This window comes from Aspergillus tubingensis, assembly GCF_013340325.1.
Source record: "Aspergillus tubingensis WU-2223L DNA, scaffold_11, whole genome shotgun sequence".
Classification (NCBI taxonomy): Eukaryota; Fungi; Ascomycota; class Eurotiomycetes; order Eurotiales; family Aspergillaceae; genus Aspergillus; species Aspergillus tubingensis.
The window spans coordinates 1,041,939-1,066,353 of NW_023336285.1; the positions used below are offsets into that span (position 1 = coordinate 1,041,939).

Genomic DNA, 24,415 nt, shown 5'->3' on the forward strand with positions numbered 1-24,415 from the left:
TGCTACTTAAACATTAGTATTGGCATTGTCCACGGCATAACATACATACACCTTAGGTATATGTGCCTGGTCTTGCATTTGGACGTCATATTACTCATGCCTCAAAAGAGTAGTATCAGTATTTACTGGGGCGCATGCTGCCCTACGAGCCTCAGGCAGGCTTCAAGATGCTGCTGATCGACGGACCCTGCATGCATGTATGCTACTTCTCAGACATGAGAGTCTACGTAATACAACAGTTTTCCTCTTGGTCCTTCGATTACGAGCAATATGTTCTTCGTCTCTACAATCAGGCCATTCCAATTCCTAAATCTCAAGACAATGCCAAATCCTCAACCCGAACCAGGCCACATCCCATCCCCGCAGCAGCCCACCCGGCGCACACGCGATTCGGGTTCCACGAGAGCGCAGTGACGTGTGTTTCTTCATCAAAGATCGTAATCACCGCCGTGCCATTAATCAGTCTCGGGTCACCGACGAGATTACGCAGCAAGCTGGTGTGTTCGGCGCGGTAGCCGTCGTGAAACCGACTAGTGCCTGTGCCTGAGCCTGAGCCACGCGCCCACTCATGCTGGAACCAGGTCTGTTGCCATTGTTTCTCCTTGGCGTGCATCATCCGTCGGAGGGGATTCGTGGCTTGCACGGTGCCGCCGGTGCAGCCGACGAGGAGGCTTGGGTGCCAGAAGCTGCAGGGTCCGAGGGCGGAGACCATGCTCGGGAGACGAGCCACGGCGGTGGAGGTGAAGAAGCGGCGGATGGCGAGGAGGCGCAGGAAGTCGTTTTCGTCGCCCGAGACGAAGGAGTGCAGGAGTGGGGAGTAGGTGAGGTGAGCGGTGCCTACGCGCATGCGGTTTGCGCTGACGCTGTCTTTTTGGGGGTCGATGATGGAGGTGAGTCGGCTTTCGCCGTCCATGGAGGTGGTGCTGATGAGATAGGGATGGGTTGGGTAGGCGGAGGCGAGGTTGAGGATCCACGTCGAGTGGAGTTGCTGGTAGAAGTAGGGGATGGGATTGGAGGGGGAGGATGGCGATGAGACGATGCTCCAGATGGCGACGAATCCATTGGCACAGCCTACGGCGATGTCGCTGGGAGAGAGCCATGTTACAGAGGTGCATACGGTCGAATGTGGTTTTGCTTCGAAGACGGGGGATTGCAGTTTGTCTGAACAGTTAGTTTGCGCCTTGGGCTTTGCTTTGGTAGGTGGACGTACAGTATTCGGTCTGGTCCGGCTCACGACTCAGTTTGACGTCGATGACCCTCACCCGGCCGTCTCCCCATATGCCTGCCAGTAGGCCGACGTTCTTCTGCGCGTCTTTGTCGTCTTCGTTCCGCGGGTCTCGAGGCATTGGGCACCAGGCCATTCGCCTCAGATCGCCCCAGTCGGTACACAGCGCGAGGCGTAATCGCGGCTTGGAGGTCATATCGGTTGTCTTGGTTAGTGACGCGGCTTCTTCAGCCTTGAACTCCCAAAGCTGCAGTGCAGACGGATAAGGCGCTGAGGGTCTGAATGCTGGAGCTGCCTGGTCCTTGTACGGATCTGGATACTGCTCTTTTTGGTCTGGTAGGATTGGAGCCACGACGGACAGATACTGCGTGAGGCCAGTTTGATTTGGCACCCAGGCCAAACACTGAACTTTGTTCCCTAAATTAAGAAGCCAACCCTCTCGCTTCCTTTTCTTTCGCTCAGGCTGTTTTGTTTTTGCTTGCTTCCCCTGTTTCTGAGCTTTAGAAGCATCATCATCCCATGCCTCGCCGAAATCAAGCACATCATGCTGGGCGAGGGAAAAGGCCTTCTGGTCATCAACCGGGCCAGCGAGCACGGTATGTGGTCCTCGGGAACGAGGAAAGTAGACCGAGCGAGCGTCATTCTCCTTAAGCTTCTGAATACGCTGCCTCCTCCTAAATTGCACACCCACATCCTTACTATAGTACCAGTCCCATGCACGGGAGCTTTCCCGTTTCATGTCCTCGGCCTCCAAGCCAAATGAATTCCCATATCCATAATCCGGCAAATCATGCGACTCGTTCAAAGTCTCGCGCGTCGGAAACGTAGAATCAACCCCCTTATACCAGCGATCCCGCGCACTTATAATAGAAAGTATATCCCTCTCATCCGTGCCGAATGTAACGCGCAGATGAACCGCCTTTCCAACATGCTCAAGGGGGTTCCAGGATCCGCGCGAATGCGTCTCCTCCCCGGGAACAGCAAGACTCCCATCCGGTCGACGTTTCTTAACACTGCTGCTGGGCTTTGGCGTAGCGGCAGCAGCGGGCTTCTTCCGCTGACGACGACTGCCCCCGTCAACTTCTGAGGCCGACGCATCGTCGTCTTCCTCTGCATCTTCATCTTCATTCTCAAGGACCATTTCCACGTCATTATCGTTGTATTCGTCATCATCGTCGTCGTCGTCATCTCCGTTGGAGTCATTCATAGCAAAGTCTTCGTCCGAGGAACCCTCATCCGCGACAGCTTGTTTCGCCTTTCCCTTGCCCTTTTTGCGCTGCGGAGTTTCGGAGGTGGAGGGACCCTCTCCTTCGTCGCTAAGACCGGCCGCTTCGAAAGGGTCATGAACGTATTTTGTCCTGGCGCCAGAGGCGCGATTGGATCTGCGGGGACGAGGCATAGTGAATTGGGCAAAGTGCGGAGTACTAAGTGCGATTTCCTAGAGGGTCAGAATAGATGTTCGTCGCATTGCGCATGAGCTGCGGTAGGCGGGTAGATTTGTTAGCTGCTGGCGGGCAATCGCTGCGCTAGCTATCAGGCATGCTGTAGACAGGTTGTGTCTTTTGATTGAGAGTTTGACGCATCAATTAGCGGAGAGAAGCAAGAAAAAGAAAGATAACTGAAATGAAGAATGATGGATGGAGCTATGCTGTTTTCCTGTTCCGGGCAAGTGGGCTTGGCGGTACCTGTAAATACGCATTACGCCCCACTAATGTGATACCGGCATCATCCAGTCTGACTATAAGATGAATCTTATAGGAGTGAAAGTTGGCATTGGATTAATTAATAGCGTGCTGTATATAAGTGAGCATAGCTTTTATTGCTAGGATTTACTCATCTATCCTGTTTCTCATGTGGCTACTATCCAACGACCTCCGTATCAGCCTGTCCACACTAAAAGACCCCGCTCATGCAAGCAGTGGGCCGGCAGTAGTTGCGCATCTCTTGAACCACAATCCATCGCAGCTAGCAGCAATGCTTTGACAACCTTCTACCTACCATCTATTTAACAAGAAACTACCCTCCAATCCCTTCTCCACTCGCATACTATAACGCATCTACAAGCACACCAACCAACATGTCTCATCCTGGCATCCTCCACCACTACGTACATCCCCTCCATCCCTCCAAATCTATACCCAACTAACCACCACCACTCCAGGCCCCCCGCCTCGTCGCCTTCGAATTCTCCCCTCCAAACAGCACCCCCAGCACCAACGCCCTCCTCTTTATCGGCGGTCTAACCGACGGCCTCCTCACAGTCCCCTACGTCCCAACCCTCGCCTCCGCCCTCTCCACCACCACAACCACCCCCAACAACAAGAACACATGGAGCGTCTTCAACGTCCTCCTCACAACCTCCTACCAAGGCTGGGGCGTAAACAGTCTCGACCGCGACATCGAAGACCTCGCCCAGTGCATAACCTACATCCGGAAACTCAAAGGCCCTGAATCAAAAATCGTCATAATGGGCCACTCGACCGGCTCCCAAGACGTCCTTCACTACCTCTCAGCCCCGAACCCAATCCCACACAACCCCGCCGTCAACGGACTCCAATACCTCACCAGACCCCCCGTCGACGGCGCAATCATGCAAGCGCCCGTTTCAGACCGCGAGGGTATGCACATCACTATCACTACGGCCGAGGCGCGAGGTGCGTACGAGCAGTTGGTTGGATTGGCAAAGGCTGCTGTGGTTGAGGATCCGAGAGCGATTTTGCCGCTGAATCTGACGAGTTTGGTGGGATTGGATGCGGAGACGCCGGTCAATGCGTGGAGGTTTTTGAGTCTGGCGAGTCCCGAGAGTCCTGAGAATCCGAGCCAGGATGATTTGTTTAGTGCGGATCTGGGGGATGAGAAGCTCCGTGAGACGTTTGGGGTTGTGGGGGAGAGGGGGCTGTTGGGGGGAAGGCTTATGGCGCTGTATTCGGGGGCGGATGAGTATAGGAAGCCTGGATTGGATGTGGAGGGGTTGATGAAGAGGTGGCAGAAGGTGACAGATGAGGGGGCTGGAGAGGTGAAATGGGATGGGGAGGGGAGTGCGGTGATCGAGGGGGCGAGTCATAATGTGCAGGATGTTGGACAAGAGGAGTTGGTGGAGAGAGTGAGGGGGTATTTGGCCAGACTCTAATCCATACAACACTACCTATAAGTCATATAGATGCCTAGACAGCAGACAAACACACATTGAACCCAGTAAATACTATACATCGCACTCAAGCTAGAAAGAATTAAAAAAAGAAAAAAAGAGGGTATAAAAGAAAACCACCCACACCACCCAACTACATACATAGTATAATAGTTCATTCAAACCTTCAACCAAAGCGTCACCACCCCCTTCAAATACTCCACAATCTCACTTCCCCCCAACTTACTCTCGCCATACAACCGATCCACAAACGTAATCGGACACTCCGCAACCCTGAACCCCATGGCCTTTGCGCGGACCATCATCTCCATCTGAAAACTATACCCCTTACTCTGCGTACTATGAATAACCTTCTCCAACACACTCTTCTTATACAACCGAAAACTGCCCGTCAAATCACTCACCCCAGGCATCAACATCACATCCGCAATAAGATTCGCCGTGCGGGAAGTAAACTTGCGGAACAAATCCCATCCGTACACACCACCCTTGATGCCATCGCGGCTCGCGTACCGTGTGCCCGTCACAATGTCGGCGTCCCCCAGCTTCTGGATGCGGATCATCTCCGGGATGAATTTCGGGTGGTGGCTGAAGTCGGCGTCCATGATGATGACGTAGTTGCCGGTCGTGAATTGGAGGCCGTGGATGTAGGCCGTTCCTAGACCGAGTTTGCCTGCTCGGGGGTGCAGCAGGATGTGGTTCGCGCCGTAGTGCTTTTGGAGTTGTTTGGCGATGTCCAAGGTGCCGTCGGGGCTGCCGTCATCGACGATGATGATTTCCCAGTCTAGGTTGCTATTATTATTCTTCGTTAGTAATTGATGGAGAGATGGGGGGGAGGGAAGGTGGGAGGTGTAGTACTTCTCGCGAAAGGTCCGCTCCAGGAGCCAGACGATGATAGGGAGGTTCCTGCGCTCGTTGTAGGTCGGCAGGATGACCGAGTATTTGTTTTCGGCGCCCATTGTGTTTGACGGTAAAAGAAAGGGAATGGATTCAGTTGGATAGAGTAGCGAGTGTGTGTGGGTGGTGACGGACAGATTGAAACTGTTGTCGTCAGGAGAAAAGAGGTGAGTTAGGTTAGGTATTATTATTGCCGCGGGAGATCCGCGTTCGTCGTAACGTGGCCAGTCTAGACTAGACTTACTACTACTGTACTATCCGGAGCAGACAGGGCACGGACTTCCTCTCTCTTTCTCTCACAACATAGATTGCATATTGTAGTCCTATTTATTCCATCCACAATCTATTCCACATCACAGATAATAAATACAAAACATACACAAACACAAACGCACTAACAATTAAAGACTGACTCAACCAACCCGTTCCGACGGCCGATCCGCCCTCTTCTCAATCTCCTCATTATGCCGTCTCACATCCTCGGGCGCATCCGCTGAGGTCTTCCCATCCTTATCGACATACGGCGACTGATCCCCATCAGCTAAGGTCGGGTGGGCCTTGTTCGATGGCTTCTTGCTGCTGCTGCTGCTCTTCGCGGATCCCGTGTCCGGTGCAGGCGGTCCTAAATAAATTGAATTGAATGATCAGCTTCTATGCGACCGGTGTATAACATCACTGCTGCATACCTGGGTGTTCAATGTCTCGCGTGGGTTGGTTCCGCGGGTTATTGGGCTGCTGGGCTTCGGTTTCGCCATCGCCCCCGTATGAGCTGTGAGCGTAGAGGCGTTGTCCCAGGGGGTAGTAGGCGCTGCGAAGAGGTGCCAGTTGGCGGGCGGAGATGGAGGAGGGTGTGGCTCGTAGGGAAAGGCGGTTACGGAGGAAGACGCTCATGATGTAGGTTATGGTAGCAAACTTGGTAATTGATGGTATATCTGTAATGGAAAATATAACAATCTAGCAGACAGATAGATAGATCATAGATGGTTGATCGTAGTTTGAAAGAAAGATAGTATGGAGTAACATCATTCAGTGGCTGTTCACCTATATAGTAGGCAGAGGTCGATGTCGCGATCGCCATGACGTTGCCGACCGGTCATTCACCTCGCAACTCATGGATCGACCAAACATCGCCCCATTTCTTAGGATTTACCTGTTCCACTGAATAGACGCACTCGTTACGCTCGCCCGCGAGACCAAAAAGCATTTCTTGAACCCAGAATTTATTATCTTGGCTGATTCAGCCCATGAGAGCAAATGAATTCGGACAATATTGCCAGAACATGTCGAAATGCCACAATACCAAACGCCATCCCATTGATGGCCGCCGATAACAAGGTAATAGAAAACAAAAACCAGCAAGGAAAGGTCCAGAAGTTGCGGGCCTCGATAGAATTAAACGAATGACTTGTCATGCCCGTAGTGTATAGTGCCTGGCACCGTTTCCCACCCAAAAAACGCCGCCGAACTGTTGTCGGACAAAAATGTGAAAATGTGCCAATGCAAATAGGCAAGCCAAAATCAACCAGAAAATAGCTCAAGGACAATGCCACCCAGCTTCAGGGGTGTTCAATACACGGAATGCACGCCGTACTCTGTCAATAGTACCGGATCTCATACCCAGGAAATAAACCAGCAGTCTTCGCAAGACAATCATTCATATGCACGTGAGTCGAGAAGAAAATCGTTCCTTGGTCTAACGCCGACGCCGTGGTTGTAAGAGGCCACGTTGGAAAACAAAAGCCGCTCTCGTTTCATCTTCGTTCTTCGGTTTCATGCCCCGTCGCATCAGTCCGTCAGGGATATGCAATAGCAATAGCTCTCATATTCGGCCTTGGCCGTATATGTCTGCGATGTCCCCGTGGCGGCCTCCACGGTCGTCGTCGGCGTGGGTTGAACCACCTTGATTTGTACTGTCTCTTGCGAAATTGGGCCGACTTGGCCGTCATCCAGGACCTGCATCTGCTGGCAGTATGGATTGGCGGCTGAAGGGTTGTCTCGCTTCTCCTCCATCTTGATCCGACGAGGGTAGTCGGCGATGCTGCTGCTGCTGTCTCTTTTGGAGTAGGAGTTCGAGCTCCCTTGAGTGGCCTGCGCTATCTGAGTGCTTGTTGTCGTCACAACTGCGGTGCTGCTGTACTGATACTCCTTGGTCGTCTCATTGATGTACAAAAAGAACTCCATGACCGTGCTATTCCACCAACAGAACCACGGCTTGTCGCCGGCCTGAGCCGTTTCCTTGCGACTCAGCATACTCGACACGACTTCATCTTCAGTCACATAGTCTCGTTTGGAGGACGAGCTCGATGGGAAGCTATCCTGCGGCACAATGACCAATTTATCATAGAACGTCATGAAGGTCAAAGCTGGGCCAAAGCTGAGATCATTGGAGTCCATCATCATACTCAAATTCTGAGTGGGGTTAGAGAAGACGGGCTGCTGGGCACCGTAAGTGAGTGAAGAAGAATAAGCGCTGTCGTATGAGTCCTCGAATGTAATATTGCGTTGCTCGTCCGTGCCTCCAACATTGATAGGGATCTTGCCCGAATTGAGGCAACCCCACGACACGCGGTAGTCCGAATCAGCCACGCAGAACTTCGACTGGTTCTTAGGAGATGCGGGGACAGCGTATTGGCCAGTAGGAAGCGTCAGCAGATTGGTGGGCGTGGCTGTCACTGGAGTCGCGTCCATCCTGGGCGTCTCCGTCACCGTCACGATATGTGGGCGACTTGGCTGGCCTCCGTGGTCTTGCTCGGCTGCCTTTCTTGCCCCTAATACGCCGCCAATAATACCACCAATGCACCCCCCAATAAGCATAACCACTCCCACCAAAACCAGCGTCCAGACCGGTAATCCACAACATGCCTTTTTCTTGCCTTTACTCTTCAATTTCTCCTCGAATGCCATGACCCCAGTGACCGGCGGCTCTTCGAGGCCTCTGTTTCCATTACCGTTACCGTTACCGTTACTGTTACCGCCTCCACTGGTTGTATTTTCCATCACTAGTGTATTTGAGGAAACCTCCGACATGGGTGGTCCAGCACGCTCATTATGGAGGATTTCGTCTTGTATGATGCCAGCATCATTGACGGTCGCAAAGGTGCCCTCCACTTTGGGAACAGCATTTTCGGGATAACGAGAGTAAGGAGGTAGTTGTTCAGTATGACCATCCGGTCCAATTAAGTCGCCAAGGTCGTCATCGGCCCGGTTAGGTGGTCGCTGATAGACTTGCGCGTTGTGTCCGGGAAAGCCAAGAGGTACCATGGAGTTGTCAATTCCGTCATCCTCTGCTACCACGTTCTGTGGGTACATTGCATACGGATGCTGAGGGGCAGTCGTGTCCTCTAACGGTCGGTCCACCGGTCGTAATGTCGATGTGGTGGCCACACTGGGAGAGCGACTAACGCCGACCTGCGGGTACATCGCATACGGATGGCTGGGACCGGTTGCCCCCGTGTAGGGGCTCAAAGCCCGAACGGGCATGGAGAAACGCGAGGAGGCACTTTGGCTGCGACTGGTGATGGAAGGAGCGGTGGACGCGACGGAGTTGCGATTCGCTAGATCCACCCCCTTCGGAGGAAGACTCGATCGGTGGGGGGTTTCATCGAAGGAAACCCGAGCCTCATCGCCGAAAGGATCCTCAGCTAATTCGGCATCGGTCGGAGGGATGGTGTTGTAGGCCTTGGGCTGCTGCTGTTGGGGTACCGAACCACGAAGGGTGTTGGAGGAGACACTGGAGGAGATGGAGGGGCTTCGAGGGGTGAGAGTGGCTTGTTCGGCATCGATAGGTTCTAAGGAGTATTCGTCGGAGAAGACATTGGGGTTGGAGGAGCGACCAGACATGGAACGATGATGCATTGAATCGACTTGTTGAGACGGGGGTCGCGAGGACTGCGAGAAGGAACGGTTGTGGTCGGATGATAGACGCCCAGACATGGCGTTGAACAGCCCTGTCGGGCTACCTGTTTGTTTCAATCAATCTCTCAGAGGAGTCGGCCAGTCACCTGGGTCGACTGAAGCCGGTTACCGAGTAGAGGAGATTGAGAGTTAAGAAGGAGAGAGCGAGAGAGAGTGAGCGGGAAAGAGTGACGAGTCGGAAGGAGAGGAAGGGGATAAAAGAGTGATAAAAATCACGACAGCCAAAGGAAGAAAGGTATCTAAAAAGATAGGACGAGGATAGAGAGGATGAAGCGTTGGTGGGATGGAAGTGGGAGAGGGTAGGAGGTCGTGATGGTGGTGGTAGTGGTGGTGGTGATTAGGTAGTGGAGGGAGGAATGAGAAAGAGGAGAAGGGAAGGGGAAGAAGAGCCGAGTTTCAAGCCAGTCAAGGCCAGTTCAAGTCAGTCGGACGAGTTGGGGACGGAGTGGCTGCTGCCTCAGGAAGCCAGGGCCGCCCGAGCTGTGGCCGAAGGGGGTTTAGCGCGGACTGGAAGTGGGCAAACGAGCGAAAAAAGTGGGCGGCCTCTTTTCTTTTCGGGACCCAAGAAAGAGAGTGACGCTGGATTGCAACAATAACAAGAATCAAGCTAATGAAAACGAAAGGATGGACTTGGGACATTGGAAAAGAATTAAATTTCAGCAAGTCCTTCCATTTAACTATCAAACCATTCATTCTTATTGCGTAGTCTCTAGATAGATACTCCGTCTCCTCCCGTCATAGTCGATTTGTGTTCTATTTGTGGCATGTAGCTACTGCTGCGCCTCGCCACTACGGGTTACTTACTATCTATCTATCTAGTCGCGCTGTCGTAGTGACAGATACGGGGTAGTCTACCTCCCTCTTTTCTGTTCTGCCGTGCTGGCCTAGAACATTCAACTACCCACTTGCTTCCATGTAAGTAAGAAAGGATCTGTAAGTATATAAAATAATAAAATAAAAATTAAAAAAACGAAATTTTTCGAATAACAGACGTGAAACACTGGCCATGGTTCTTGTCATCTTTTCAGGCCCTATCCGGCGCTGAAAGTATGAGGCAAAGTACCCCGGCAAGCAACCGGCGTGGAGGCGTGACCACTCAAGTAACGCACCCACACTCCCACTTTCCCACTCCCCTCTCTCTCTCTCTCCTCCCTCCTTGCGAAGCAACTTTGGGCCTGAAACACTACACTACATCTTCCTCCCCCCCATCGTCGTCAGAGGCGCCTGCAGCAGAGACACCGGTCGCTTCTTCCCTTAGTCCCAAGCGGTGTGCTCCGGATTCATCCCGTTCCTTGGCAGCATGACTTCGCTAATTCCAAGTATCTCGTCTACAGACCTTTCCATAGGTGATCTGATCCGATCGGTGGATATTTTGTTTTTTCTGCGTTGTGGGCGCTTCTTCTTTTTCTTCTACTTCGATTCCCTTCTTTCCATTCATTCATCTTCCCTGGTCCCTTGATCCGCCCTATCCTCCACAATCAAATATGCCAAAATGAGCTAAACTAACCGTACACATGGAAACCCACACCTTCTTTGCCTCGATCGGGTATGATCCGCCTCGAGTTCGGACAACCTCCAGGAGGCGGACTATCTCGCTGGAGGCAAAAGCGAGGAACGAAAAAAACTAAAACGGCCAGGACCAACCAAACTAGCGGCCACTACTGGAGACAGAGGGGTCTAGTCATATCCGCCCGACTCTGAAGAAGGGTTCGTGAGGTGCTGCCGGTGGAACCCGCGAGGACCTAGTTGAAGTAGTGCATGGCTCGGAAAACTCTATCTGGCCGAATTCGGAAAGGCGCGCGCAATCCCTGGCTTGGGTAAGGATGCACGCATCTTCAAGATCTACGCGGTTTGGTTATCATGCGGTCGGGCCATTATATCATAGGAATGGACGGACGCTCTTTTCGCCGTTTCCGGCCTGTCACACAGGCTTCAGGTCAAGTGACAGACACACACAATGGTTGAACACAATTCTTGAATTATATTATGCTAAGGGCAATAGTCTAAGCAAGTGATGGTAGCCTGGCTCGCTACCATGCACGATCTCCTGCCGGTCATATAGACCATGGGATGATCCGGATGGTGGGCGACCCATGGCATCTGGTACCTGTCTGTCAGGAACCATCTAATCAAGGGCCAATGAATGAGAGGGGTAGAAAAAAAAGAAAGAACAGAACAAAAATTGACAAAAAGAAAAGCAAACACCGAAAGGGTGGGCAGCTTACATCACATAGAGCGGAACCTCAAAACATGCAATAGACACGACGAAAGTATGGGAATGTTCACAGAAATGTACACACAACAAACAAAAGGAATCTATGTACTAGACAGCATCTCCAAACTCAAACATATACAGAGATCGTACTTTTGTACACAAACGAGTGGATACTTGCCGGGACGTCGCCCTTGACAAGTTAAATTTTGGCTTCAGTGGCGCTCTGCTTGAATTGCTCTAGCTTTATCCGAATATCTGGCCCCGAGCACTCAAATTTATCCCAGGCACGCCGGTTCCATTCAGAAACCCAGGGGTAGTCCACAACAACTTTCTGCAAGTTAGGACATGAGTCGAGGATGTGCTGGACTACATTGACCCAGCTTCCGTGCGCCAGGCCAATGGATTGAAGGTCCAGTATCCTCAGGGTACTATTAAAGCGTGTCAGCCACATGATCAAATCTTCCGGCTCAACTGTGAGATAAGAGAGCCTCAGCTTCTCGAGTCGGTTAGTTCGTATGTTTGCGGAGCTGGCTAACTTGAATATTGTTGAACGACGTGCAGGGGTGTCAGCTAGACTGTGGAGGGAAAGGCTTCGAAGTTCTGGGGCGTGCTGAAGGATGTGGGAGAGAGCAGTACCTCTCGAAAAATCCAATGAGGGCGACTCGGTAATCTTGAGCGACTTCAGGCGCCTCCACACCCTTGCAAGATTTGGGTGCATCATTGACTTCTCGTTCGCCCGCGACTTAACAACCCTGCTGTCCAGTATGAGTTTCTCGACTGGGACGGTGTTTTCAGCAAGGACTGCATAAAGAGCGTCCTCGATGTACATGATCTTGTTCTCCAAAGTCGACCCTGCCCTGGTGAGTGTGAAATGAAACTCCTTGCAGTTGACTAACCGATTCAAGTCCTGCCTCAATGCTTTCATCTCTGGAAGCTCATGAAGGGCCTTGCGGTCGTAAGATAGGCGCCCCCAACTTACCTTCCGTGCAGCACTGTACCCGATATAGGGCACGGTTACATGCAACGACCTGGGAAGGTGATTGATTGTGGGATCAATCGCCAGAGTGTGAATGTTTTCGATCTCTATGGGCGTGAGCCCGGTGTGTTTCCTGGCATGTAAGGAAGCAAGAATGGACGGGTATGCCAGTTTGCTCACCCTTTGGGAGACGAGATAGAGGCTATAGAGCCCATCCCGGTCAAGGTAGCTGGCGATCATGTCGAATAGCTCTGCAGGCAGAGTATCGAGATTCTGAGATACCTTTCGGGGTTCTTCGAGCACTGCCTGCTCCGCTGTTTCCTGCTCGGGAGATGACGGCTCGGTCGATGGCTGCTCTGGTAGTGACTGGGATAGAAGTGACCTCACACTGAAGTCTGTGGAAGACCAAGATCGGGCCGAAGTCGCGCTATCTTGTACACACAACGCCCACTTCCCCCAACTTGAAGAAACGCAGTTGCCCATAGCGAATGATTGGTGCCGAGTTATAGCACGGATAGGGTTCTATGCCGGAGCTGTGATGCCAGCTCGTTATAAACTATGATTTCAACATATTCTGCCATGGACAGCATGAGATGCCTATATACTAATCCAATCAGACGGCAAGCCATGGTGACACAAGGATCCCATGGCTTCTCAGACTGGCTTGTTACAGCTATGGGTTTTGGATGATGACGAACAAGGCAATAGGTAGGCCATGAAAAAAGCCGCCATATTGTGCCTATGTCTCATACAATGGCGGGCTTTTCCTCGGTCGAGGTTTTACTAATCAATAAACTGCCTTTGTTTGTTGGCATGGCTTCAGACGGTCGACAATTTGAAGCTGTCCATTGTTCAAGCTGTGTTTTGTTCTGGTCAAGAAAAGATGATTAAGCGGCATCCTTCTTTCATTCTGGTGTTGGTGGCCGGCCCGATTGGCTGAACCGTTTTAAATATCACAACAGTAGAGGAAGTTTCCCGTCGATGGATCCACGCACCGATCTCAAAGAAATAGTGGTTCTGAAGGTGGAGTTCTGCCTAGTAACAATCAACCAGTCAGACTGCAATCTGCTGAGAACCAACGATGACCAGGCCACAACAATTAAGAAAAAGACCCGGAGCCACCATAACCCCTCACAGTTCACAACTGGCTCAGACTAGTTGTTCCAAATGGCCCACCATTATGACCCTCCTACATTGGGTATGCCATGTGGTTGGGTTTATCCGCTGTCAGGTACCCTGGACGCTCTGTGGAGAGACTACACCCTCACAGCAGTTACAACCGACGGAGTCCGCAGGTTCTGTCTGAAGCCCGGCCAGACCTTCCAACCAGTCCACATTCCAGGCCAGATCGTGAATTATCCCCCACAGGTCAGGATGCAACGCTTTGGGTTGGAAAACAGGCCTGGGTTGGCACAAGGCTGCTACTAATTGTCTGACATCAGTCCCTGGGTCGTGTAACCAGGAATCGCCCGGGGCCTAGTGGAACTGTCGATACTCGTAATCGGCCCAGTGGTGCTTCTGGGATGATCCGATAACACACGCGGGTTTTTATCGGAGCCTTCAGGTTCTCGAACTGAGGCACTCAGATTCGCTGTGCTGTTACACGTCTATTGGTGGATTGGCAGCATTGACTCTCTGGGAATGGAGTCGTCGGAGTTCTCCCATCAACGCTCTTTGCATCCTAGAATCGCTTGGGCCGATTTTTTGTGGTCGGTTCCAGTTCTTTCCCGACCTTGCTGTAGAGATGTCTTGCAATTGGGTGAACTGATCACTTACTTTAAGTGTACTAGTTGGCGCGCATGTTCTTAGTTCACACGTCAGACATCCTCTACTCCTTCAGTGACGCACTGATATCGCCATTGTCCGATCTCACGCACGGATCTTTCCTTTGGCCTTGCGGTAAGATCGTCATCTTAACTTTGCACGCCCTCGCACTGGTTTGGCGCTCTGAGTACGAGGATATTCACAATACTTAGCAATAGTGGGTGTGTATATGTGCTGATAAGGTGTGCCGGCCAGTCTGGTATCCCCGTATGGATACTTCCTTCATATCTCGGCAAGGGTACGATATGATTTCTTTGCTGATCAGGCAAGAAAGTTCAGTCACCGTGCGCTTGGGGAGGTGGTTCTCGGACATTGGGGTTCATTCTATCGACATATCCAACCACCACTGAATTGACTAGAAAGGCAGGTCTAGCGGTGACTTTGTGGGACATTCTATGTTACGCTCTCATATCCAGTGGCACAATCTCAGTGCCACTATGTCATGCCTTCGGTGCACGAGTCGGGCATGAGCCGCTCGGCACAAAGCAGCATGGTCTGTATTAATGGCAGTTGGCTTGGTATCCAAGCCTCTCATATATACTCCATGGTTAAAGCTACTGGATTTGAGGTCTACAACTTGAAAGCCTTGGCATGCCACCAGCCACGGTGAATTCACGGTACTACCCATTAAGAGCGCATCCGTAGCTGGCGTGTTTGATATTGAGGTACCGTGTCACTACTGGTACTGTTTACTGGAAATCACCGGTACTTAGCTGAGGGCCGGTGGCATGACTTGTGCATGATCCTACGGAAATATATATCCAGACATCCAATGACCCCTCCGACGGAGGAGTTGACTGCGATACAACCACGGAAAAAAAAAGCCAATGACAGCATGTGAAATTACATGACTAGCATACAAATTTCATATAGTACAAAAGCCTGAGCTCAACTTTTGCCATACTGCCACCAGACCTAGACAGTGAAAGAGCAAGAGAGCGTGAACGAGACCGAGGCGAAGAACGCGGGGCAACCAAAGCTAGCATGACTTTATCAGTCACCAAATATAAGCGCGCTATGGCAGTTCCATATTCTAATGAACTAACAGTAATCATTTGTTATCAGTTATTCATGGCTTTCATCAAAACTCTCTCCAAGAAGAATCGACGAGCGAGCATACTCCATAGGGATCTTGAGTTCGCTCGATATGGGTTGACCTACTAAAAACGTTTTTCAACAAATGGGCCTATGGCGCAATTGGTAGCGCGTAGTAAGTTTCACTGAATCAAACAATGGTTCCAACATCCACTAACCACATCAACAGCGACTCCAGATCGTAAGGTTGTCCGATCGAGCCGGGCTGGGCTCATTCCCATCTTTTTTTGCTTTTTCTTACTTTTTGTACTCTAGTAACCTGACAAGTTATCTTAGTTGCATTGTTCACTGAGATAATACTCAATGGCGCTATGTTGGTCAGTTCGTTGCTATTGCAGAATTGCAGAATTGCATCATTCATTATCCATGAAGTCCGTAGAATCACACAGGCGTCATTTTGCTGAGCTTGGCTCTCCGTCTCTGTCTAAAAGAAACAATCTGTAGGCTGAACATAGCAAGTACTACGAGCAAGTCCCTCGCAATTGGACATGCAGATAGCATCCCAATGTAGAAAGATGCAGTCGCAGTAGCTATGCTGATGCATGCATGCCTCAGGCCGCAACAGGTCTATCTCCGCCTCCGCGCCCAAGGCCGACCGACCGACCAGCTTCTCCAATTTCCCCCTCTGTCAAACATACCTACTCCCCCAACAAGAGGCTTCTCGCCGCTGAAGCTTGGCCGCCATGTCGGACGAGTCGAAATCAAAAGGCTTCCCGGACATCTCGGCCAAACTGTCCGCAATCCCCAAGAAGTCGCTCTTCGAACGCCAGAAAGCCGAAGCGGAAGCCAAACGAGCCCGCGAGCAAGCCGAGACCGCCGCCGTATACGAGGACTTCGTCAAGTCATTCGAAGATGACTCGCCAGCTCACGACAGACACGCCTCCGATGGACGATTGAGCCGATTTCCCCCCAAGAATCCAGGCTTTGGAGGCCCCGGAAAACGCCATTTCACGAGCTCGGGGCCGCGCTTGAGCGGTCCTGGTACTCTTGGACCACCACCTCCGAGAAAGCGCCCACATGAAGGATTCCAGCCATTACACCGCAATCGGGATACAGCGTCGGGGGTATTGGGGTTTGATAATCCTGCACCGGCTGCCGCGTCGGCTTTCCGTGCTTCGGACGATGAGGATGAAGCAGCTGCTGATGCGAAAGAGGCTGAACGGGCTGCTGCGAAACCTACGTTATATCTTGCGTCCCTACCGCCGGGAACTTCGCCTTCGGTGCTTAAGTCTTTGATACCATCTGTGTTGACTGTTGACAATGTCAAGATCCTGCGACCCCCGGGCCAGCCTATAAACGACCGGAAATCGGTAGCCGCCATTGTGACTCTGGCGAATGAGTCCGCGGCCTCGGATATCGATAGCACTGTTAGCGCTCTACAGAACAGATATCTAGGATGGGGATACTATTTGACAATCTCGAGACACCTTTCCTCTGCCGCTATTGGCTCGACGATGCCGGTCACTGTCGGCCTGTCTTCCGCAAGCTCTCTTCCCTTTGGCGCCAAGTCGATAACGCCCGATATTCCTGGTCGACTCAATCGTGCTCCACCCCCGGGTATGCATCGTGGAGGATTCGCGCCACCATCGTCGTACGGATTGGCTTATGGGAGGCCTGGTCCTTCCACCCAGGTTGAGGTGAAGGCACCGTCAGACTTGAAACAACTGAAGTTGATACACAAGACACTGGAGAACTTATTGAGCTATGGACCGGAGTTTGAGGCGCTGCTCATGAGCAGACCCGAGGTTCAGAGAGACGAGAAATGGGCATGGATTTGGAATGCTAGAAGTGCTGGTGGGGTGTACTATAGGTGGAAACTGTGGGAGATTCTCACCAATACCCGCCCTCCAGCAAATCGACGGGGTCGGCCGCAACCACCATGCACTATATTCGAGGGTGGTGCGAATTGGGCCCCGCCGGAGGCACATATCAAGTTCGAGTATACAACACGCATGGACGAGTTTGTAACGGACGATGACTACGACTCCTCTGACGAAGAGATGTCGGATTATGAGGACGAAAGGCGGAACCTTGGCGGTGCACCGCCAGCAGAGGGCCCTGGCGCCGCAAATGAGGGACTGGGCTATATGAATCCTTTACAGAAGGCCAAGCTAACCCATCTGCTTGCTCGACTTCCGACTACGCATGCCAAATTACGAAAGGGAGATGTTGCTCGAGTTACTGCTTTCGCCATTGAGCACGCGGGCGCAGGGGCCGACGAAGTCGTGGAAATGATTGTATCGAACATCATGAACCCGTTTGCCTACACTGGGGCGAATCCCGATCGTGAGGCAGAAACAGGAATTGCCCGTCGTGAACAAGCAGACCTAGCCAAGGATAATCCCGCTGAAGAAGGGCGGCCACCGACGAAGGAGAATCTAGATACATCAGCTGCGAAGTTAGTCGGTCTCTATCTAGTTTCCGACATCCTCTCATCTTCCGCCACGAGCGGGGTGCGACATGCTTGGCGGTATCGACAGCTGTTTGAGTCTGCCCTGAAGACACACCAGGTTTTCGAGCACTTGGGTAGACTTGAGAAGGACTTCAGATGGGGTCGGCTGAGGGCCGAAAAGTGGAAGCGCAGCGTTGGCACTCTTCTTCATCTGTGGGAAGGCTGGTGTGTGTTTCCACAGTCAAGCCAAGAACACTTCTTCCAGATATTTGAGAAGCCGCCACTCACAGAAGAGGAGTTACGAGAAGAGAGAGAGAAGGCGGAGGCCGAACGCGCCGCGACCGCATTCTCCAAGAATAAGAGCCGCTGGAAGACTGTCGATGAGGATGCTACCTCCGGGAAGTTTGATCCTGGGCGAGCGTCTGAAACACATCCTCACCGGATGGATGTCGATAAGCCGACGGCTGCGCCAGCAGCGGTTGAGGGTTTTGATGGGGAATCTATGAGTGATATTGATGGAGAACCTATGGAGGACAGCGACCTGGAAGGGCCGGATGGGGAGCCAATGGAAGAAGACTCTGCTGCAGAGGAAGATCCCAGGGAGTCGGAAGAGCAACCACAAAAACCAGCCGAGCCACCAGCCCAACCGGAGTACCAACCGCCAGCCCGAAAGCCGCGGCCCAAAGCCGAAGATATGTTTGCCGATTCAGACGATGAGTGATATAGGGCTGCTCGGGTCTGGATGGTGAAGACGGAATGATATGTCTATATTACTAGGTTATAATGTCGGGCTACGATACCTTTTCTCGTATTATGCACATCACAATGGAGGCTGTCTACCGCGTAGTAGGTGTTCGGTTGCAGATGTAGATACTATAAGTCGACAAGATGTATGAAAGTGAGGCTGTAAGAAGTGAGCGGAGTGTCATGCTTGCTGCCTTAAGGGCGCTAAGGCACCGACCCTGGCGGCGCCCCACAATTCCCCTCGCGACGGAAATACTTTTGATGTTGATGTCAACCTCGACTCTTTCCTTCCTGTCTATCCCACTGCCACTGCCTCATCTCCTTGCATCCTCTTCTTTTTAGATCTCACAAATACCACATCCATCAAAATGGCCGGTAAGTCCACTCTTGCGCCGCTGCTCTCCTCGATGCGACGCCCCGTCCATCTCATCTGATGTTTTGCTGCCCCTCTCTGAGGCTCTTGGGCTCCCCTCCACAGCGAAACACACAACCACCATCGCAGACAATCCTGACAGTGAAAGCTAACGCAATGCCTTCAACATTTAGACTTCCAGAACATCGCACGTACGTGTTATCACCTCCGATCTGGCTCCCATACCCCATCAATCAGGGGATGCCTGCATGCATCGTCGCATCAGACAGTCCCCTCCTATTCCCATATGCGTCGCAGATACCCGAGTCTACCCAAATTGACTGCCCCCATAACATGGCCTAACATATGTCGCTACGAACAGAGCAATTTGTGCAATTCTACTACCAGACCTTCGACTCGGACCGTCAGCAGCTGGCCGGTCTCTACGTACGCTGAATACCCCGCAATCCCTCTATAGTATGCTCTCATTTGGCTAACGATTTCATCTCCTGATTGATAGCGCGATAACTCCATGCTCACCTTTGAGACCTCTTCTCAGATGAGCGTCGCCCCCATCATGGAGAAGCTGACCGTTAGTTTTCTCACTAGCCTTTGCTTGAGGACCCATTACCCGCTTGACTGACACATGCGATGCGATGAATTACAGAGCCTTCCCTTCCAGAAGGTCCAGCACCAGATCTCCACTCTCGATGCTCAGCCCTCTGTTAACGGCAGCATCATCGTCATGGTTACCGGTGCCCTTATCGTATGTACCCTGCCTTCGTTAGCGGAAGAATGCCTTCCCTCTTTTCCCGCACCCGCACCCCCTAAACCAACCGAGGTTGGCTTGCTGTTCATTTGACTGACTGAGTTCCGCCTTTCTTAATAGGTCGATGATGAGCCCCGCCCCATGAACTACACCCAGACTTTCACTCTCAACCCCGAGGGTGGCAGCTACTACGTCTTCAACGACATCTTCCGTCTCATCATGGGTTAAATTTGAATCATGAGGAATTAGCGGGGTTTTTGGTGTGACGTGTGTGATGGGTGACTTAGGGGGCTCCCATTCAGTAGACAGCTTTTCCATGAGATGAAGTTAATGAATTAGTTCCAAGAGGATCGACACGTTGCTTTTTGGTTGCTGTGATTCAATTTATTCCCCTGTCCTTTCATTGTGAGAGTTTATATTATTCTCTTCCTTTGTTCACTAATATATATACTATACTATCCGCCCCTTTCTCTCTATCATGTTTGTGCCTGGAGCCGAGCACAGTCAATCATACACAGCTGCGCCAGCAGCGATTGATACATTGCAGCCAAGAAGTATAGTCTATCCAAGCAAGGTATGTAGGTAGGATATACATGGCATATCTGAACAGAACAGGACGAACTCAGAAGAAGTACAGGTTTGCGCTTTTGCATCTTCGAACCAACCGACCAATCAACCACAAACCACATATCAGACTCCCCAAAAAGTTAACCAAATGAAGGTGACCATCACTGATCCCTCAACAAAGGCGTCTCCTCGGATGGCAAGTCCTGATCATCCTCATGCGCCACCTCCTCTTCCCCATCCTCACTCCTCACAACCACAGTATCCTTATCATGTCCTTCATGACCATGTCCCCGATTCGGTCCTAGGAACTCAAAGAACACACCCAAGCACAGCAACGTTCCCTGCAGACAAGCAGTCACAATCAACACACCCCATGTACTCCACCCCTTCGGACCTAATCGCGCTGCTAGACTACCCGCCCAGACGAGACTGCCGGGTGTTTGGATGCACATCATGGGGATGCTAAGCGATCCGACGCAGCGGAGTCGCAGGGTGGTGTAGATCTGAGGGAAGTATTGGATTGAGGCGAGGAGGGCGGAGAGGATACCGCAGAAGTTGGACCATGCTTGGAGGGAAGAAGGGCGGGTGTAGCCGACAGCGAGGGTGGTGATGAGCATGACGGCGGCGTGGATGATGCAGATTACGGCGACAGTTAAGGCGGTGCGGTAGGTTGGGCTGGATTTGGGGAGGTGGGTAGTGTTTCGGGGGAAGAAGAGGACGAAGAGGAAGAGACTGAATTTCGATATCAGTATTAGAATCTTTTGGGTGAGAATAATGAGAGGGGGATAGGGCTAGACTTACATGATGAAGAAGCAAAGGCATTGGGTTCCGACTTGGAGGATTCCGAGGATTCCTGCGAAACAGCCCATTCCGTTGACTTCCTTGCAGCAAGCCATGTCGTGAAGGCTTTGTTGTTGCGAGATTACGTTGGCTAGTGCTGAGGAACCAGATGTGGTTCCTAGGAGGACGAAGTACGGTGAGATACCGAAGGAGGTCTTCATTGTTAGGATGCGGACATGTTGGGGGGTGTAGGAGAGGAGGATTCCGAAGACGATGAGGCTGGATGCAGTTAGCTTGAGCTAGAGTTGACTTGGGTAATGGTTGGAAGATAATACATACATGGAGAGGATGAAGTTTTTGATATCAGGCGAGGCCAGATGCTCGCATCGCGGGTTGGAGAGGTCCATGTTGAGAAGCTACTGTGACTGCACACACAGGACCACGTATATACCTGATATATGGCTGTCACCAGCCAGAGACAACTGTTCCAGACAGATAGTATGAATCAAATCAATTTATTCAGCAAGCGGGATGTCGAGCACAGCTGGACCATTAGATATACCCCGAGCATAGGGGGCGGTTTGGAGGGAAAGGCGGAGGCGGCCCGAGACAGCGGCGGATTATTGGATCCTAAAACAACATTCTCATACCAGCACACACCCGCGTTGATTGGACCTGTGTGGCAGAGGAAGTGGATGAGGATGACTTGTCAGGTAGATATTAGTTGAGTAGGGTAGATAGTGCCAAAGTAGGAGGAGTGAGGAATGAGTTAGCAGATTAGTTCCCTTGACTAGCCATCACTAAGCACTTGTTCTCCTTATCGCCCGTCTCCGCATTGCCCAAATAGGCAAGGCTGGGCCGATCGCCCTAAAGAGTTAGCGGCAGATCATGTGCCTTGCATTAAGAAACATCAATAGTATACTTGATGTATATTGTTTGTTCACAGAGTCAACCAAGTCACGAAAGTCCCCCCCGGTCGCAGGTGGTGGGACAAAGAACCGGACAAGTGAATGGAGTCAGCCAGCAAGCCAGCAAAGCTTACTCAACTGCAGCTGGGGCACTAACTATGGGCCACTCTATCATCGATGACGCCAGAATTGGGGGAAGCTGGCCTGCTCCTCGTCATACGTCACTCGACGCTCATCCCGCGCCGCCTCCCTGATTCTTCTTTTTGACGAGAGATCGCCAGCTCTGCGACCAATAAATATCTTCATCCCGGGACGTTGTAGTCTTAATCTCTGTTGCTTAAGATCTCACAATTCACAATTGTAAGTTGCTCTCACTGATACTTTACATGGTTCATGGTAGAGCGAGAGCTGACCTTGACCCTATAAGCAAACAACAACAATCAACGCTCGATATAATCTCTACCTCTCGCCAGGATGAAGCTTCATTTGGCTTCGTATCTGGTATTTGCGCTCGCAACCTTTGAGGCGGTTGGAGCTTCCAGCTGGTTTAGCAAGGCTGGTATGTCAACCTCTATACCATTGACTGCTTTGACTGCTCCCATGTCGAGACAACCGCTAACATCCATCAGTTTACAACAAATGGCATGAAACCGAGTTAGAAAGATGGCTTTCTGATCATGGTATGCTTCCCTTCCCGTTTAGATACTTCTCTGTTGCATAGTTGACAATGTCTATAGACATCCCGTACCCGTCGCCGGCCGATCGCAAGGATCTAGAGTCCCTTGTGAAGTCCAACTGGGAAGCTAAAGTCCAAAAGCCCCTGGCTCATGCTACACAGCACTCTCATGATCACTGGCATGATGCCAAGGAATGGCTCTTTGATACGTAAGACCTGCGAGGCTGTCCTTCACGTAACATAATGTACTAATAGTCTACACAGGTGGACCGACTCCCAGTTGAAGTCGTTCCTTGACCGTCATGGTATTCCTGCTCCTCAGCCTCGCAAGCGTGATACGCTTCTGAAAACTGCTCGCGAAAACTACGAGTCTATTGCCAGGAAGCTTGGAGAGGCTGTCGCCTATCCTGGTAACTGGGTATATGAGCAATGGACTGAGTCTGATCTCAAGGAATGGCTTGATGAGCGTGGCTGGCCGGTTCCACAGCCCACCACGCGCGACAGGCTTATTGCATCGGTCCGCCGTAACGCTCGACTGGCCAGTCTGAATGCGAAGAGCATCGCTGCCTCTGCCTCCGCATCCGCGGAAGCTGCGCAGGCTACTCTGAGCGATGCCCTGTTCAAGGCTTGGTCCGACTCCGATCTGAAGAAGTTCCTCGATGAGCACGGTGTCAAGGTACCCCAGGGATCTAGACGCAATGAACTCATGGCTCTGGCGAGGAAGCACCGCGCCTCTCTGGTTAGCCAGGCTTCGGAGGCCTCTGCCACCATCTCGTCCACCGCTACTCAGATCATTGGTGCCGCAACCTCCAAAGCTGGTAACGAATACGAAAAGGCCACAGATGTTGCTCAAGCCAAGTTCCAAGATAGCTTCGATACAGTCATTGAAGGATGGTCCGACTCGCGTTTGAAGGCTTTCCTCGATGCGCGCGGAGTCCCTGTGCCTCAGAGCGGCAAGCGTGATGAGCTCCTTGCTAAGGTGAGGCTCCACAGCCACAAGGCAGCCACTGGCTGGTCTGCTTGGACCTTTGATACCTGGGACACCGAGCACCTGAAGTAAGTCCCCTCCAGACCGGTGACCGTATATGGGATATCCTAACAACCATCTAGGAAGTACCTGTCCTCCATGAACGCCAAGGCAGCCCACCGCGCCGACATCACTCGCGACGAGCTTGTCAAGCAAGCCCAGGAAAACTACGCCAAAGCATCCAAGACCGGTGGTGCAAACTTCGCATCGGCCACCTCCTACATGGCGCAGGCCACCGATGCAGCTAAGGGTTCCGCTTTCGACAGCTGGACTCATTCCGACCTCAAGGCTTACCTTGACTCGTACGGCATCCCGGTCTACCAGGGCTCTGGAATCAACGAACTTCGCGCCGCTGCTCGCCGCAATGCGGAGTACTTCCGCTACGGCACTTCGTCTCCTTCGGGAACTATCTTCGCTAAGATGCAAGAGGCCGGCCAGTGGCTTTTGGACCAGCTGAAGATCGGCGCGTCCAGTGGCCGTGCCCAGGGTCAGGAAGCCGCTGAGAAGGCCAAGGCTAAGGGTTCTGAGGCTGCTGAGAAAGCCAAGGCTCAGGGATCTCATGCTGCTTCGAGCATGCGCGTCGAACTGTAAACAGACCAACCCGGCTTCTGATACTTTTCCTTCGATGTTATTCATGTTTACCGGGGGCGTTGTTCAAGGGATACGACGTTATGACATCACATAATGACTGCGGGTCTTGAGAGGGGGTGGAGGCGGTCTACGATATTCACTGAATCCTGTCTGGTGCAAAAGTTGGGGACGGAAGGAAAGGATGAATAGTGGAAGTGGAATTCTTCGAGTAATAAATTTTAGTAGTTATTGATATTTCAAATCGAACAATGCAACCAAGTGTACAATAACCCGATCATATCAATGTCAGCTTAAGATCCCGAAACCATTGAACT

General features: G+C 51.8%; 10 protein-coding genes and 1 non-coding gene across 11 annotated transcripts; 5 read left to right on the plus strand and 6 right to left on the minus strand.

The window, feature by feature from the left end:
• Window positions 1–313: 313 nt before the first annotated feature.
• Window positions 314–2,624, minus strand: AtWU_09687 (transcription factor TFIIIC subunit TFC6; the record flags this gene model as incomplete). Its single annotated transcript, XM_035504793.1, has 2 exons — window positions 314–1,161; window positions 1,211–2,624. The coding sequence occupies 2 exons, from the start codon at window positions 2,622–2,624 to the stop codon at window positions 314–316; spliced, it is 2,262 nt and encodes a 753-aa protein (XP_035360686.1).
• Window positions 2,625–3,302: 678 nt separating this feature from the next.
• On the plus strand, window positions 3,303–4,355 carry AtWU_09688 (uncharacterized protein; the record flags this gene model as incomplete). The annotated part of the gene is made up of 2 exons (XM_035504794.1): window positions 3,303–3,332; window positions 3,387–4,355. 2 exons carry the CDS (start codon window positions 3,303–3,305, stop codon window positions 4,353–4,355), a joined length of 999 nt encoding a protein of 332 aa, XP_035360687.1.
• Window positions 4,356–4,531: 176 nt separating this feature from the next.
• AtWU_09689 (dolichyl-phosphate beta-D-mannosyltransferase) lies at window positions 4,532–5,332 on the minus strand (the record flags this gene model as incomplete). The annotated part of the gene is made up of 2 exons (XM_035504795.1): window positions 4,532–5,165; window positions 5,232–5,332. The coding sequence occupies 2 exons, from the start codon at window positions 5,330–5,332 to the stop codon at window positions 4,532–4,534; spliced, it is 735 nt and encodes a 244-aa protein (XP_035360688.1).
• Window positions 5,333–5,683: 351 nt separating this feature from the next.
• On the minus strand, window positions 5,684–6,161 carry AtWU_09690 (uncharacterized protein; the record flags this gene model as incomplete). The annotated part of the gene is made up of 2 exons (XM_035504796.1): window positions 5,684–5,892; window positions 5,957–6,161. The coding sequence occupies 2 exons, from the start codon at window positions 6,159–6,161 to the stop codon at window positions 5,684–5,686; spliced, it is 414 nt and encodes a 137-aa protein (XP_035360689.1).
• Window positions 6,162–7,055: 894 nt separating this feature from the next.
• AtWU_09691 (uncharacterized protein) lies at window positions 7,056–9,203 on the minus strand (the record flags this gene model as incomplete). The annotated part of the gene is made up of 1 exon (XM_035504797.1): window positions 7,056–9,203. One exon carries the CDS (start codon window positions 9,201–9,203, stop codon window positions 7,056–7,058), a length of 2,148 nt encoding a protein of 715 aa, XP_035360690.1.
• A 2,396-nt stretch (window positions 9,204–11,599) lies between these two features.
• AtWU_09692 (similar to An16g04370) lies at window positions 11,600–12,859 on the minus strand (the record flags this gene model as incomplete). The annotated part of the gene is made up of 1 exon (XM_035504798.1): window positions 11,600–12,859. The coding sequence occupies one exon, from the start codon at window positions 12,857–12,859 to the stop codon at window positions 11,600–11,602; it is 1,260 nt and encodes a 419-aa protein (XP_035360691.1).
• Window positions 12,860–15,382: 2,523 nt separating this feature from the next.
• On the plus strand, window positions 15,383–15,509 carry AtWU_t239. Its single transcript has one exon. It is a non-coding gene (tRNA).
• Window positions 15,510–15,978: 469 nt separating this feature from the next.
• Window positions 15,979–18,408, plus strand: AtWU_09693 (coatamer subunit protein; the record flags this gene model as incomplete). Its single annotated transcript, XM_035504799.1, has 1 exon — window positions 15,979–18,408. One exon carries the CDS (start codon window positions 15,979–15,981, stop codon window positions 18,406–18,408), a length of 2,430 nt encoding a protein of 809 aa, XP_035360692.1.
• Window positions 18,409–18,799: 391 nt separating this feature from the next.
• AtWU_09694 (nuclear transport factor 2 family protein) lies at window positions 18,800–19,780 on the plus strand (the record flags this gene model as incomplete). The annotated part of the gene is made up of 6 exons (XM_035504800.1): window positions 18,800–18,806; window positions 18,978–18,995; window positions 19,166–19,230; window positions 19,304–19,375; window positions 19,451–19,549; window positions 19,673–19,780. 6 exons carry the CDS (start codon window positions 18,800–18,802, stop codon window positions 19,778–19,780), a joined length of 369 nt encoding a protein of 122 aa, XP_035360693.1.
• A 500-nt stretch (window positions 19,781–20,280) lies between these two features.
• Window positions 20,281–21,306, minus strand: AtWU_09695 (PQ-loop repeat-containing protein; the record flags this gene model as incomplete). Its single annotated transcript, XM_035504801.1, has 3 exons — window positions 20,281–20,851; window positions 20,921–21,178; window positions 21,239–21,306. 3 exons carry the CDS (start codon window positions 21,304–21,306, stop codon window positions 20,281–20,283), a joined length of 897 nt encoding a protein of 298 aa, XP_035360694.1.
• Window positions 21,307–22,281: 975 nt separating this feature from the next.
• On the plus strand, window positions 22,282–24,101 carry ish1 (double-strand break repair enhancer MSC1; the record flags this gene model as incomplete). Its single annotated transcript, XM_035504802.1, has 5 exons — window positions 22,282–22,366; window positions 22,437–22,487; window positions 22,545–22,692; window positions 22,748–23,539; window positions 23,594–24,101. 5 exons carry the CDS (start codon window positions 22,282–22,284, stop codon window positions 24,099–24,101), a joined length of 1,584 nt encoding a protein of 527 aa, XP_035360695.1.
• Between the last annotated feature and the right edge of the window lie 314 nt (window positions 24,102–24,415).